This window comes from Neofelis nebulosa, chromosome 8, assembly GCF_028018385.1.
Source record: "Neofelis nebulosa isolate mNeoNeb1 chromosome 8, mNeoNeb1.pri, whole genome shotgun sequence".
Classification (NCBI taxonomy): domain Eukaryota; kingdom Metazoa; phylum Chordata; class Mammalia; order Carnivora; family Felidae; genus Neofelis; species Neofelis nebulosa.
The window spans coordinates 111,839,406-111,852,732 of NC_080789.1; the positions used below are offsets into that span (position 1 = coordinate 111,839,406).

Consider the following 13,327-nt stretch of genomic DNA (forward strand, 5'->3'; position numbering starts at 1 on the left):
GGCAATAAGACAGGATTAATAACTGGAATTTTAATAATGTTTGGGGGTCAGGGTATGGTTACATTCTTTAAAGAATCAGCTGTCAGTTTTGCAATCTAACTTGTTAAATATTCTAGTGTACTGTTTATTGTGTCTGAAATTAGTTAAATGGGTATATTGATAGGGAAGAATTAATTATGTCATGGTTTTAAAATATTTAGTTATTTTAAGACTTATTAACACACATACTCATTTGACATTTTAAATTGTGTATGTTTACAGTTCACTGCACAATTGTGGAAGGCTAAATATGTAAAATGGCTAAACTTTTAATTTGTTAACATAGAATATACTTTTTTCACTCCATTAATTGTTTCAGGGAACATTAATAGTGTTTTTAAGGAGAAACAAGGTAAACCGGCAATTCTAATCTTAGTGACAACATCATTCCAAGGATATGACATTAGTTTAAAAAATATGCCGATGTGTGGTATTTAGGTAACATTAGTACCAACAATTTGTATTTCTTTGAACAAGCTTTTACCAATAATTTCTATTAAATATGTATTTCATGAGCAGAATATTGAAAAGATCAGCTTTCAACATATGAAAGAATTATTCTTATTGAAAATAGATAATATAAAGTTTGCTCTTGCAAAATTGCATCATAGTTCTTCTATGGGTTTTTAGTTTTTACTTTTAGAACTATATTTTTCCTTTTTTTAGCATTTTATTTTTACTGGTTTTTTTTTTTTTACTTTTTAAAATGTCTATTTATTTTTGAGAGAGAGAAGGAGGGGGTGGGGCAGAGAGAGAGGGAGACAGAGAATCCGAAGCAGGCTCCAGGCTCTGAACTGTCAGCACAGAGCCTGACCCAGGGCTCCAACCCATGAACTGTGAGATCATGAGCTGAGCCAAAGTCAGACACTCAACCAACTGAGTGACCCAGGCACCCCTAGGACTGTATCTTTTAATTGGGGTATATGTGCTCTGGAAATTATAAGCAAACTATAGTAAGCATAGTAGTACCTGACTACTACTACATAAGCATAATATATAAGCATACATCAATTTAAGAAATATGAGCAATATGTAATTATATATATTATGTATGCTATAGCTATAAATACCTACATGCATGCACACATATATGTATACACAGTATGTAATCATAGTGATATGTTGGAGGGGCACTGAAGGCTTCAAGATAAACATGACCCTTTTTCTTAGTACACCAAATTTATTCAAAGTTTTACAGAAAAAATATGGTATATTAAAAATGAAAAGATTAAGCATACAGTACAAAGAAGAAAACATTTATTAGGATATAACATAGTCTTTTACAAAATAAAACTGTTCTTGGTGAACTCTCAGGGCCTGTAGGATACATCTTCTCATTTCTCAATACCTGGGCCAGGACTAGGGTGAGACAAGCCAAATGACCAGGATACAAAATGTAGGGAAGGAGTTACTGTCAGGTGTTGACCCTCAACTTGCCTGAGCCTGAAAGTGCTTCCTTAAATTCTGAGTAAGGGGCACCTATCTTGTGTCATCCTAGGGGCCCTACTCTGTACTTGGTGGAAAAGATTGGGAAAGGCTGTTCAGAATCCTTGAGTGTTTTTAAGGACCCCATCTCTGTTATAATTTGTATTATATTGATAATTTGAGATAGAAAGTCTTTGTGGGGTGATAATCACTTACCTTGTATAGTGGTTTGCAGTTTACAAAGGGCTTTTACATAATGTCCTTGAAGTCCCTTATTGGCCTCTTAAGGTGGATAAGGCTGCTATTCTCTTTATTGAGCATTATTAATACAGTAGGCTCAAAACATTTCAGGTCACTTAACCTGACAGCAAAGCATTTTCCTTGATGTCTTTCTTTTCACAATTTTGGATTTAGCTCTTCTCTAAGAGCCAACTATCATTTCATGCACAGTAAACTGCAGCTACATTTTTGATATATATCCAAACCAGATCACTCTTCCTTTACCTGTGTGGATGGTAATTCTCTACGGCCATAAAAGCGAGAGAAATTTGCTTCCATCAGAAACATAAGGAAGGCTGTCATAAACTCTGCTGGCATGGTGGCAGTGGCCACTGACCTTCTTAGTGTGTTTAGTTAACTGTGGAAGGATTTTCTCCTACCTGGCCAGGTAAGGAAGGTGGCAGGGCGCTGACACAAAAGAGCGATTGACTTAGTGTGCCCAGCAGAGAGAAAAACCATTTTTATTGTATGAACTGTGGTCAGAACACCTAGAAGTGTTTACAAAAAAATTTTTTTTAACATGTATTCATTTTTTGAGAGACAGAGACAGCATGAGCTGGAGAGGGACAGAGAGAGAAGGAGACATAGAATCCAAAACAGGCTCCAGGCTCTTGAGCTGTCAGCACAGAGCCCCACGAGGGGCTCGAACTCACGAACTGCAAGATCATGACTGAAGCCGAAGTTGTATGCTTAATTGACTGAGCCACCCACATGCCCCCCTTGTGGTCCTTTTTAAAGTGTTCACAGATATTTTATGAATGGGAGTGATGCTGTGTCATCCCTTTCCACTTCCAACTGTGTCCTGTTACCAATGGTTTGCTGTGTGCCTCCTCATCTCTGCTTAGACTTCTGTGTTGGTGTCACCCAAATCAAATGTCATCTGGTCTCCTGTGTCCCTCCAGTACTGTTCATTCTCCCATCTGTGCATCCACAGCATTGGCTTGGTCCTTCTGTTGTAGTATTTTTGTTAGGAACTTGTAGAGAACAGAGACCTTTTTCTTCTTTTCCTTTCCTGACTTTGGTACCCAGAACAACACCTTAGAATAGGTTCTCATAAAGATTTGCTGTGTTGGTTTCTTCTCCATTGAATAAATATTGCTGAGAAACTACATTCTCATGAAACTACCTGCCACAAAGGTGTTTTTTTCTACGTTTCTGACATCCAAGATTAAAGACATACTCATTTTACAACTTCTATTTGATTACAATTCATAGAGCCCCTTGTATGCTGTCAATATTTGTATTCATTTATGAAAATTTTCCACAGATATTCAATCCTTCCATTTTCTAAAATATACCAGGCTTATTTTTGATAGTCACTTAGAAATAATGATGTATTAGGGAACAGAGTGAAGAAACTGAGGGAAATAGGGGAGGAGAGAACTCACATGGAGAAAGAATGACTTTACACTTAAATTAATTTTGTATTTTCTCATCACCTCCTATTCAGCCACAGTTGTTTCGTTGTTGTTTTTTTAATGGACTATATTTTTGTTTCAGCATTTCTGGGGAATATGCATATACATAACTTTCATATGTGGGCATATATGATCTTTCCTGAAGTTGGATGTCCTCTTTTTTAGTAAATATTTTTATGTTTCTCTTTCTCTTCATACCAGCTCTTTGAGTCCAGATGTTGATCCAGTTCTTGCTTTTCAACGAGAAGGATTTGGACGCCAGAGTATGTCAGAAAAACGCACAAAGCAATTTTCAGATGCCAGTCAATTGGATTTCGTTAAAACGCGAAAATCAAAAAGCATGGATTTAGGTAGTGAGTACAATCTCCATGAATCTTTATCTAAATAAGGTTTAGATGCTTTCGGATTAAAATTGATAGTCCCAAACACATGTCTGTTTACTTTAAGCAATAGAAAAAATAAATGTGAAATGTGGCAATTTGGCAAAAATTAGTTTTTCTCTGAGTTTGTGATAACCATATTTCTCATAAGTGGCATGTTTACATAATGTGCAATATGTTAAAATATATGTTTTCCTGATGATCAAAGAAACAAACACATGCATATCATGCTATGTTCATGCATCTTTATTTGGAAGATGAAGTGTTTTAACATTTTGGATGTTTAAAACCAACTCTTTGAAATCGTATTTGGTTGGCTGTGGGATTCTTGAACTAGAAGGAGAAGTTTTGGAGAGAAACCATTATCTCAATCCATGTCTAGAATTTGGTTACTTCATGATATACTTCATTTCGTTGCTATTCTTTAAGGTTTATTTAATAGAAACTCTTCTGTGTTGATAATTAAGGCATTTAATTGAAGTAATAATTTGGGAGAATATTTATTGTAGAAAGTGTTTGGAAGCAAATGAGAGGAGGAAAATAACCATAGTTGTTCAATCAAACACCAATCAGGTAGTGTCTCTTTTTAAATCCAAATCCACCGAAAAGCAAACAAAAAAGTAAAGTAATTAATTATATCTATAAACCGATCAAATGATTTTAAAAACCTTTGTTAATCAGCTGAAACTTATTTATGCTGTTCTCTGGTGGCTGTTTGTACTTCAAGACTAAAAGCATTAATTTATCACATGCATAAAACAAAAATTTGGCGATGCATTGCCTTGGCTAATTATGATATGCTAACTTATAAATAACACACGTGTCTGTGAAATGACTGGCATTTTGCATGGAGACACTGCTTTTCCCCCCTTTTTTTGATTATGAATGTTTGCTTGATGTTTCATATTATTTGCATGAAATATTACCTAAGAATGATCACCTAACTGGAAAGATCCGGGAATGGTTGAAGCATGTTGGGCTGTGGGGACTAACTGTGCTAACCAGTATACATTTACCTTTTAACAGTAGCTGACGAGACTAAACTCAATACAGTGGATGACCAGAAAGCAGGTAAGAATGGACAGTTAGACTGTTGCCATAGAAACTGTGGTCCAAGGAGCTGATCATAATTATAGAGCTGCCAATCATATTGCATGTAAACATAAATATTCCAGTCTTGCGCGGATGTTTTCATTTTTAGGAAATCACATTGTACAAGAAAAGAAAAATTTCCTGTTAGAAGGAATTTATCAGGGTAGTACATACTAAATGGAAATATAATTTAGTGTTTCAAAAATGCTAAAACAACCTAGATTTTAATTATATTTGTATAGGAATGTTTTGTTGCAATTAAATAAAAATCAAAATCCTGAGAACAGTATCTCTTCTAGTAAACTCTTAAGTGTCTAAGTCATTTACTAGGTATCTAGCTTGATATCCAAACAGTGGTTCTCAAACTGGTGATTTTGATTTGAAGGATAATAGCAGAAATATAAATATTTTTCACTCTATGACAGAATCCAATATTGCTGTCTTTCATTGTTCAGAAAACCTCAGTTTTTCTTCAGATGCAAGAATTGGCTTGTAGTTGTCTGACATTGAATTAGACTATGTAATGCATAAGTTTCCTTATCTTGACATGAACCTATTTCAAAGGTTTTTGTTTTGTTTTGTTTTTGTTTTTGTTTTTGTTTTTTTTTAACTCATTAGGGCTTGCTTCTAAAATGCTGCCTAGGGGTGTCTGGGTGGCTCAGTCGGTTTGGCCTCCAACTTTGGCTCAGGTCATGATCTCATGGTTTTTGAGTTCAAGCCCCACATCAGGCTCTGTGCTGACAGTTCAGAGCCTGGAGCCTGCTTTGGATTCTGTGTCTCCCTCTCTCTCTCTGCCCCTCCCATGCTCATGCTCTCTCTCTCTCTCTCTCTCTCCCTCTCTCTCTCTCTCTCTGTCTGTCTCAGAAATAAATAAGCATTAAAAAATAATAATAAGTTTAAAATGCTGCCATTGTGTAGAATCAATGGATTATATTGAACTGGGTTTTTCATTATATTAGATTTTACTTTTTATGTTATATTAGGAAAATAATCACAGGAAAGTCTTCATGTATAATTAATGTATTTTGTACAATGGCACATTTATGATTTGTTGTTATAAGTTTGGAATAGTGTTTTAATTATTCTAGATCCAGTATGATGTAGTCATATCACTTAGCACTAATTAGCTTCAATTCACCTTTTTGACCTGCAGTAGTAATTAATTTTAGCCTTAAAAAATATGTATCTATATACATGTGTAAAGATTATTGTGGACATGGTTGAAGTTTTCGTGTTCTGTAGAGTAAAAAGATAGATTGTGAAAATTACATCCAATAAATCATAGGATTAACTATAGTGCAAGGCAATTAACTATAGCCTCAGCCCTTATTATGTAGTTATTTCTCTGATCAAACATAAAATTCACTCAAACTCTGAAACAGGGCTAAAGAAAAACTATTTGATAGTTCCTATATGCAAATGAGTAATTAGTTTTGGAGTTAATAACATTCAATACTTTTAAAGAAGTAAGCCCTGTCCAAATTAATGTTCATAAAAGTCAACTCACACTGCTCAGGTTAAAGAACATGACTTTATATGCTACGCCAGTCAGGTACAGTCAGGAAATTATTTATTTAACTAACTTCCACTAAAAGGAAAAGACCATTATTGCAATTAAAAAAAAAAAATAATAATGATGATATCCAGATATCCAGAGTTTAACTGAAAACATAAAATAATGTTCATGGAGAGAAGGCAGATTTTATAATCTAATTGAATCTTGTGTTTTTATTGTGTTTTAAAATGTTAGATCCTAGATAAAAAGAGCTTTTTCTTTTTTTCTCCCCCGCCCCCCACTGTGTACAATCTATCTTACCAAAGTAAACTGGAAAAGCTTGTGACAAAAAATTATTGCATAGACACCAAAGTACCTTTTAGTCTATCGGTTTTAAATCTACATGAATAAAATATCTAACAAGGATCTTTTCCACCCTGCAGTATTAGACAGTGAACAGATTTTCAGTTATTTTTCTTTCTTCACTTCACTTGAATTGCTAAGATGATCATGATTTTACAGTTTAGTCCAAAGGTTTTTGGTAGAGTCACAGTGGTATTTTAGCATAGATCATCTGTCTAGCCATAAGCCTTTCATAATGAAAATTGAATTCCATTTCCCTTCGCCCTTGCAAAAGACATCCTCTACTTTTTTTTTTTTTTTTTTTTTTTTGGCAAGTGGGGTATTAGGTAGGAATAGAAAAATAGGCCTAGGGAAAATAGTATGATTATGATTTTCCCCTCTATTTCTGGATTTAAGGATCTGTTATGATATTTGGGGCAGGAGGAGGGGAGGATTTTCTTCATGAAAGAAAAGAGAGAACAAGAATAAGAAGAGAATTGGGTTTCTAACAGTTTAATTTTTTTACTTTTTTACATTTTATGTATTTTTGATAGGCAGAGAGAAACAGAGTACAAGTGGGGGAGGGGCAGAGAGAGAGGAAGACACAGAATCCGAAGCAGGCTCCAGGCTCTGAGCTGTTAGCACAGAGCCCATCGTGGGGTTCGAACTCACAAACCATGAGATCATGACCTGAGCTGAAGTAGGACACTTAACCGACTGAGGCACCCAGATGCCCCATGGGTTTCTAACAGTTTAATCCTTGAATATAAAAAATAACCAAAGTATCCTAATGACTCAAAAGATTTATAAAGAGCTTTAGAATATTATTTTACAATTAAAAGATGTGTGCGTGTGCGCGTGCGCGCGTGTGTGTGTGTGTGTGTGTGTGTGTGTGTAACTAAAACTAATTTTTAGCCCATACTTTATATAAAGACATCTTTAATTTTCACCACTAATAAAGTGCTAAGTTTATAATGTCAGGGGTCTTGGTAGCCCTCATTCAGGGATCTTAAGGTATTATTTAATAAAACTTTCATTAAAGTTTCTTTGACAAATATCATACTTAAATATATGATATCCATCTTACAGATAAAAAGTCAGCAAGCTCTTTCTGTAAAGGACTGGATGGTGAATAATGTAGGCCTTGTAGACCAGTCTCTGTAGCAATTACTTAGTTCAGATGTGACATGAAAGCAGCCACAGAATACATGCAAACAAATGGATTCTCTGGATTTGGCCCATGGTTTGCTGATCCCTCATAGATTCACACATTACAAATTTTGACTTTTTGTATAACTTTTTACTATGAAGATTTTCAACCATACATTAATGTAGATGCAATAATTCATTGATTTCCTGTCTACACAATACACATCATCACGAACATGTTATAATACAGTGTTAAAATTTCAGAGAGAAGAGTAGATAGGTAAGTCCTAAATTATGCTTACAGAATATCTATTGTTTATTTATAGTTTCATCATTTTTTTACCAGATTTGCTTTTGTTTATGTATTTTAATGCATACATACACTTATATATATGTATTTATATATACATACATAAATATTTATATGCATTATATATAGATATACATTTATTGTAGTAAATACTCATGCGATTTCTGAAATTCATTATTAAAATGTTTAGTGCTTTGAGTACAGCTAACGTTTTGTGAAGAAAAAAATGATGTTTTTATGAAAATCTTTACATGAAGCAGAAATCTTTATTGGAAAAATATGGATAGATAGATATGAATACACATACATATGTACATACAAATGTCCTATATGCTCCCAATAAAGTGTCAAATATTTGCCTTCTCAGAGTTTATAGAACTCAAATACAACTGGTAGTTATGAAAATTGATATATATGCTTTATTTGGAGAAAGATTTTCCTAGTGGCAATTCTTGAAAGTATAAAGTAAACGTCCCTGCCCACAAGTGATCTTTTCCTATTCTGTTTGACTCCTTGATTTCTTACTCTTTGTTTAGTTCTGGAACCAAATTCATTTTCCTTCTTGTGACATGACTTTTAGGGTATTAGAACATGAACTTGTCAAAAATTATACTGCCTATCAAGAGAAAAAGTAAGATTGATCATCCTGGGAAGAAACAATTTATGTGAATTTTTGTCATAAAATAATCAAATATATACGATCCTGCACTGAGAAAGTTCAATAAATCATCTTTTTCTTCCAAGCACAATAATTGATGGAATATTATTTCTTCATTAGAATCATCTGTCTGCCTTTCTGCCTATGTTACATTTTTGACATATTTATTCTAAGTTAACAACTGCTACCCCATTGCGAAAATTAGGTGCAAGATGTAAATGAATCTTTTAAAGATAATTCTTGTTTTGACTCTCAGTTTATCTTTTATTCTGTTTTGTACTCTGAGCCATGCAAAGCCCGTGTCATAATTATTTGCCTTCTCCGTGATAACATGTCCAGGCTACTCCTTAATTATTGATGAACATATGTGCTTGATGACCCCATGTAGAGAGAAACTACCTGCTCTCTCCTACCTTCTCATTTTTTTGTACCTGTCTTTTTAACAGTCTAAGTGACGAGCTAATTCTAAAACCTGGGTTGCCCAGGCGGTGGTACCAAGCTGGTATTTCAGTCATCGAGAGGCCAACTTCATCTGCCTTTGAGTGCTAGGTCAGGCAGTGATGGATGAGGCTGTCTTTCTTGCTTAAAGAAATCCATTTTGATTGCCTTTTAAAGCTTGGTACTGCTGGTATTCTCTCAGGCCTTCCTGCCCTATATCCTCAAGAAACAGAGCCAACTTAATTCCCTGAGTCCTCCCCTGCCAGTCTAGTGAAATTTTCTTCTTAATTGTGAACTCTTCTTCCTTTTGATCATTGCTTGTTTCACAAGCAGATATTGTTCCCAAGCCTGTAGATATATGGACTTGTATTCCGCTCCGTGGTCTCTCCTATACTTCTCTCTAGTGAGAGCCCTTATGTAATTTGTTTCTATTCAAATCTTCCATCATTCTCTCCAATAGAACATTAATATTTCCCAGGTTCAGGTTCCTGCCTGTTGCCAGGGTGCCCTAATTATATTGGTGACATGTAGTCTTTTGTGCTCTTTCTACCTACTGAGTTGTGTGAACGTGCAGTACGATGCGGAAGAGATTTCACTGAGATGAAAGTTTAATTTCTACTGTAAATAATCTTAAACTATCAAAAAATGATTTGTTAAGTTATAGAGCTTACTGTTGGTTGCTTACCTTAGCGTTCTCATCAAGTGAGCTCTGGGTTATTCTGCTTCTTTTAGATTATTTACATACTTGGAGCAAATGATTTGACCAAAATTTTATCTCTTGAGCTAAACATGGAGACTAATAACTTAGAGTTTTTCCTAAGAAGATAGAGAAAATAAACCAAATTTAATATATATTTGGGAAAAATTAAAATTAGTTACCATTCCTTTATTATTTTTTTTACCATTCCTTTATTTTTATAACATTTCCATCCACACCTTAGAACTCACTGAGTGAATAATGTATTTATGTCCCTGATGTTTTCCACAATCTGTAGATATTCAGGGATATCAGTTTCACCTCCAATTCTTTTTTTTTTTCTTTTTTCTTTCTTTTTTTTTTTTTTTTTTTTACCATTAATTCTAACTAACGTTTTAATTTTTGTAAACCTCCAAGGTTCCCCCAGCAGAGATGTAGGACCGTCCCTGGGTCTGAAGAAGTCAAGCTCACTAGAGAGTCTGCAGACAGCAGTTGCTGAGGTGACTTTGAATGGGGATATTCCTTTCCACCGCCCACGGCCACGAATAATCAGAGGAAGGGGATGCAATGAGAGCTTCAGAGCTGCCATTGACAAGTCTTATGATAAACCTGCAGTAGATGATGATGATGAAGGCATGGAGACGTGTAAGTTTATAATTTCTGAAAGAATAGCAGTTACAAACAGCTCTACAGAGCAGCAATTCTTCAAGTATGCTCCAGGGTTCCCCTCCAGGTACCAGAGGGATCAATGAGGACTAAACAACAACAACAACAACAACAACAACAACAACAACAACAACAACAATAATAATAGGATGTCATTTATCTTTTTACCCTTATTCTCTCACAAATACACCTTGGGTTTTCTAGAGACAAGTCTTTAGATATTGCAATAGATTGAATGCAGAACAGATAGAAGAATCTGTCTTTCAGCCAGATAGCAAAGACACTTGCTAAAATGTAAAACAGTGCCATTGTTTTCACTCATTGTCTTTGGAAAATACAGTCCTTGTTTTATGAAAACATAATTTCTGTTAACCTTTAATTTTGTTTTTTATAAAGTAACTAATATTTTTAAATCTTCTCAGTTTTAGATCAGTAAATACTGTTACAGATAATCCACATAAAAATTATTTTGAGTCCTTAATAATTTTTAGGAGTTTAAAGCTATCCTAAGACCAAAATGTTTGAAAACCACTGCTATAATGTGATCTCTCCAGCAAATATATGTAATAATCTATGATTTTGAAAACCTATTCTTTTTTATGAATTACTCTTGCTTTCCTTGATCTGAGCTGGCAAGATATTTGTATATGTGTGTATTTGAAAATTGCAAAATATTTTAAGGCAAGATTGTTGAAAGTCAAAGGCTAATATAAATGAGCAGTATGTTTTCCATAGAATATTGAGGAAAAAAGTAGCATTTATATTAACACGTTTCAGGGAGCTATCTTTATAATTAAACATTCATGGCATAAAAATAACTGTTCGTTTTAAAAATCAGGAAAATATCTTTAGTAGTATATTTACTTAAAAGGGAAAAGACTTAAGAATCCTAATGGTAAAAACTGTTGTTTAGTATACATTGTTAATAATTACTACTTTATACTTTTGGTCTTTAACTTCAAACATGACTCTATGCATCTATCCATTGTTAGAAAAGTTAGAGATACCACTGCACAAAAGTTCAAGCAGAAACCAGAGATAATTTAAGTGGATTGTAATTTACTTGAAATTTAACTGTTGGGTGAACTGCTTCTGTCACAAATGCCTAAGGAAGATTGTGGTGGGGAAGAAAATGATTTTTAAATAAAAATCATATTCAGAAGAGATTTATATATTTTTTAAATGTTTATTTATTTTTGAGAGAAAGAGCACAAGTGGGAGAGGGGCAGAGAGAGAGGGAGACACAGAATCCGAAGCAGGCTCCAGTCTCTGAGCTGTCAGCACAGAGCCCAACGTGGTGCTTAAAGCCACGAAACATGAGATCATGACCTGAGCTGAAGTCAGACGCTTAACTGACTGAGCCACCCAGGTGCCCCACATTCTGAGGAGGTTTAAAGCAAAATTAGGTAGTTTTTGCCTATTGCACATATAGTGTGTTTGGAAAGATGGATACTGTGGCCATGATGTAGCACGCCAAGCAAAACTTGGGGAGAGGACGGCTATACCCCACTGCGCCTTTCTGACCCTTTACCTAATTCCTCATCTGAATCTGGATGGAGTTTTTTCATTCCATCCAGTCAGTGATTTCAAATGTATACAGCCTATTCTTGCCAGATGAAGAACATATTTCCTATTTTTGCTGCCAAGTCTGGGCTCCAAGATCCTGAGTCCTACGAGCTTTCCACCCTTTTAAGTTTTTCCCCACTGTCTCTGTGGTTCCTTTCCATCCTAACCAGTATCATTTGTGCAGCCCTCCTATGGTAGCATCATGCCTCAGTGTGTCCTGGGGGTGTATTTAATAAGAGATATAGTACTTTGAACCTTCAATGTTTTTTTTAAGCTTCTACAATATATGATGGTTTTGAACTTTTTCCTTGTTCTGGTTAAAGTGTTTAAATTCCCTCATAAAATGTAATTTTCTCATATATACCACTCATTTCAAATGCATCAGGAGATGGAATATATCTCAATATAAGACATGTTTTTAATTGTAATGGGGACAGCCTTCAGAGTTTCTCACCAGTGTAGATAGGGATCTAAATTTGTCCCTATATAAAATTTAGTTTCCTTTTCTAATTTGAAATAACTGATTTAACTACATTATGTTACAACTTTTCATTCAGCAAATAGACAAATTATGTTTTATAAATCAAAGCTGAAGTTCTGGACAAGAGAAAGAGTCTTGTGAATGTGTATACCTACAACCAGAGTGCTGTGTTTTCCAAAAATCCTGATTTTAGAATTTTTCCCCCAGACCGGTCTGTTGAAATCTGGATACCAAAAAAAAAAAAACAAAAACAAACAAACAAAAAAAAACAGAAAAGAAAAAAAGGCAGCTGTTGTACATTTCAAACTTTTGCAATGTGAGCTGTTGAGACCCTGTCAGTGAGTTACAGCAGGCACTGAACTGGAATTCAGGCCACTTGAGTCCTTGTCCACATTTTTCTGATGAATTTGGGATTCTGGTCAAACTACCCAAAAGGATTGAGCATTAAGTTCCTCGTTGTAAGACTGAAGATTTGGACAATGGGGTCATGGATTTTTTAAACTGTGCGTTGTGACGCCTGGTCAGGAGGGGAGGCTCTGTGGTTTTGGAGGGGTCCAGAAGTCAGGGGGAGGCTGAGTAGCAGGGACTCTGCAGAGCCACCAGCTTCACCCTTCACCCTGCTGTCCCCACTCTGTTGCCTTAACTCTTGTGAGTTTTTAAAGTCACTTTTATTACATTGTGGTTCTCTGTAAATGTTAATATTAGAAAAGGGTAGTTTGCAATGTTTTCAGAAAAGCCTTGAAAATCTCTGGTTCAGATGATTTAGATGGTTTCTGAGGTCCTTTCTAGTTGTAACGTTCCATGATTTTGTGTACCTGTTCACTTACCTATCTAACTCCTGCCTGCTAGGCTCTCTCACCTTCTATAGGGTCCACAAAAAACGACATCACCA

General features: G+C 35.0%; 1 protein-coding gene across 22 annotated transcripts in view; it reads left to right on the forward strand.

Annotated features, from left to right (window-relative positions):
• Window positions 1-13,327, forward strand: part of PARD3 (par-3 family cell polarity regulator) — a 668,338-nt gene that overhangs the window by 443,008 nt on the left and 212,003 nt on the right. For 9 of the 22 annotated variants that reach the window (XM_058681495.1, XM_058681510.1, XM_058681497.1 and 6 more), the window contains 3 exons: window positions 3,363-3,514; window positions 4,568-4,612; window positions 10,140-10,367. In XM_058681495.1, coding sequence (XP_058537478.1) covers window positions 3,363-3,514; window positions 4,568-4,612; window positions 10,140-10,367 — 425 coding nt within the window. The remainder of the gene's footprint in view (window positions 1-3,362; window positions 3,515-4,567; window positions 4,613-10,139; window positions 10,368-13,327) is intronic. The other 13 variants (XM_058681508.1, XM_058681509.1, XM_058681511.1 and 10 more) reach the window with 5 other exon arrangements.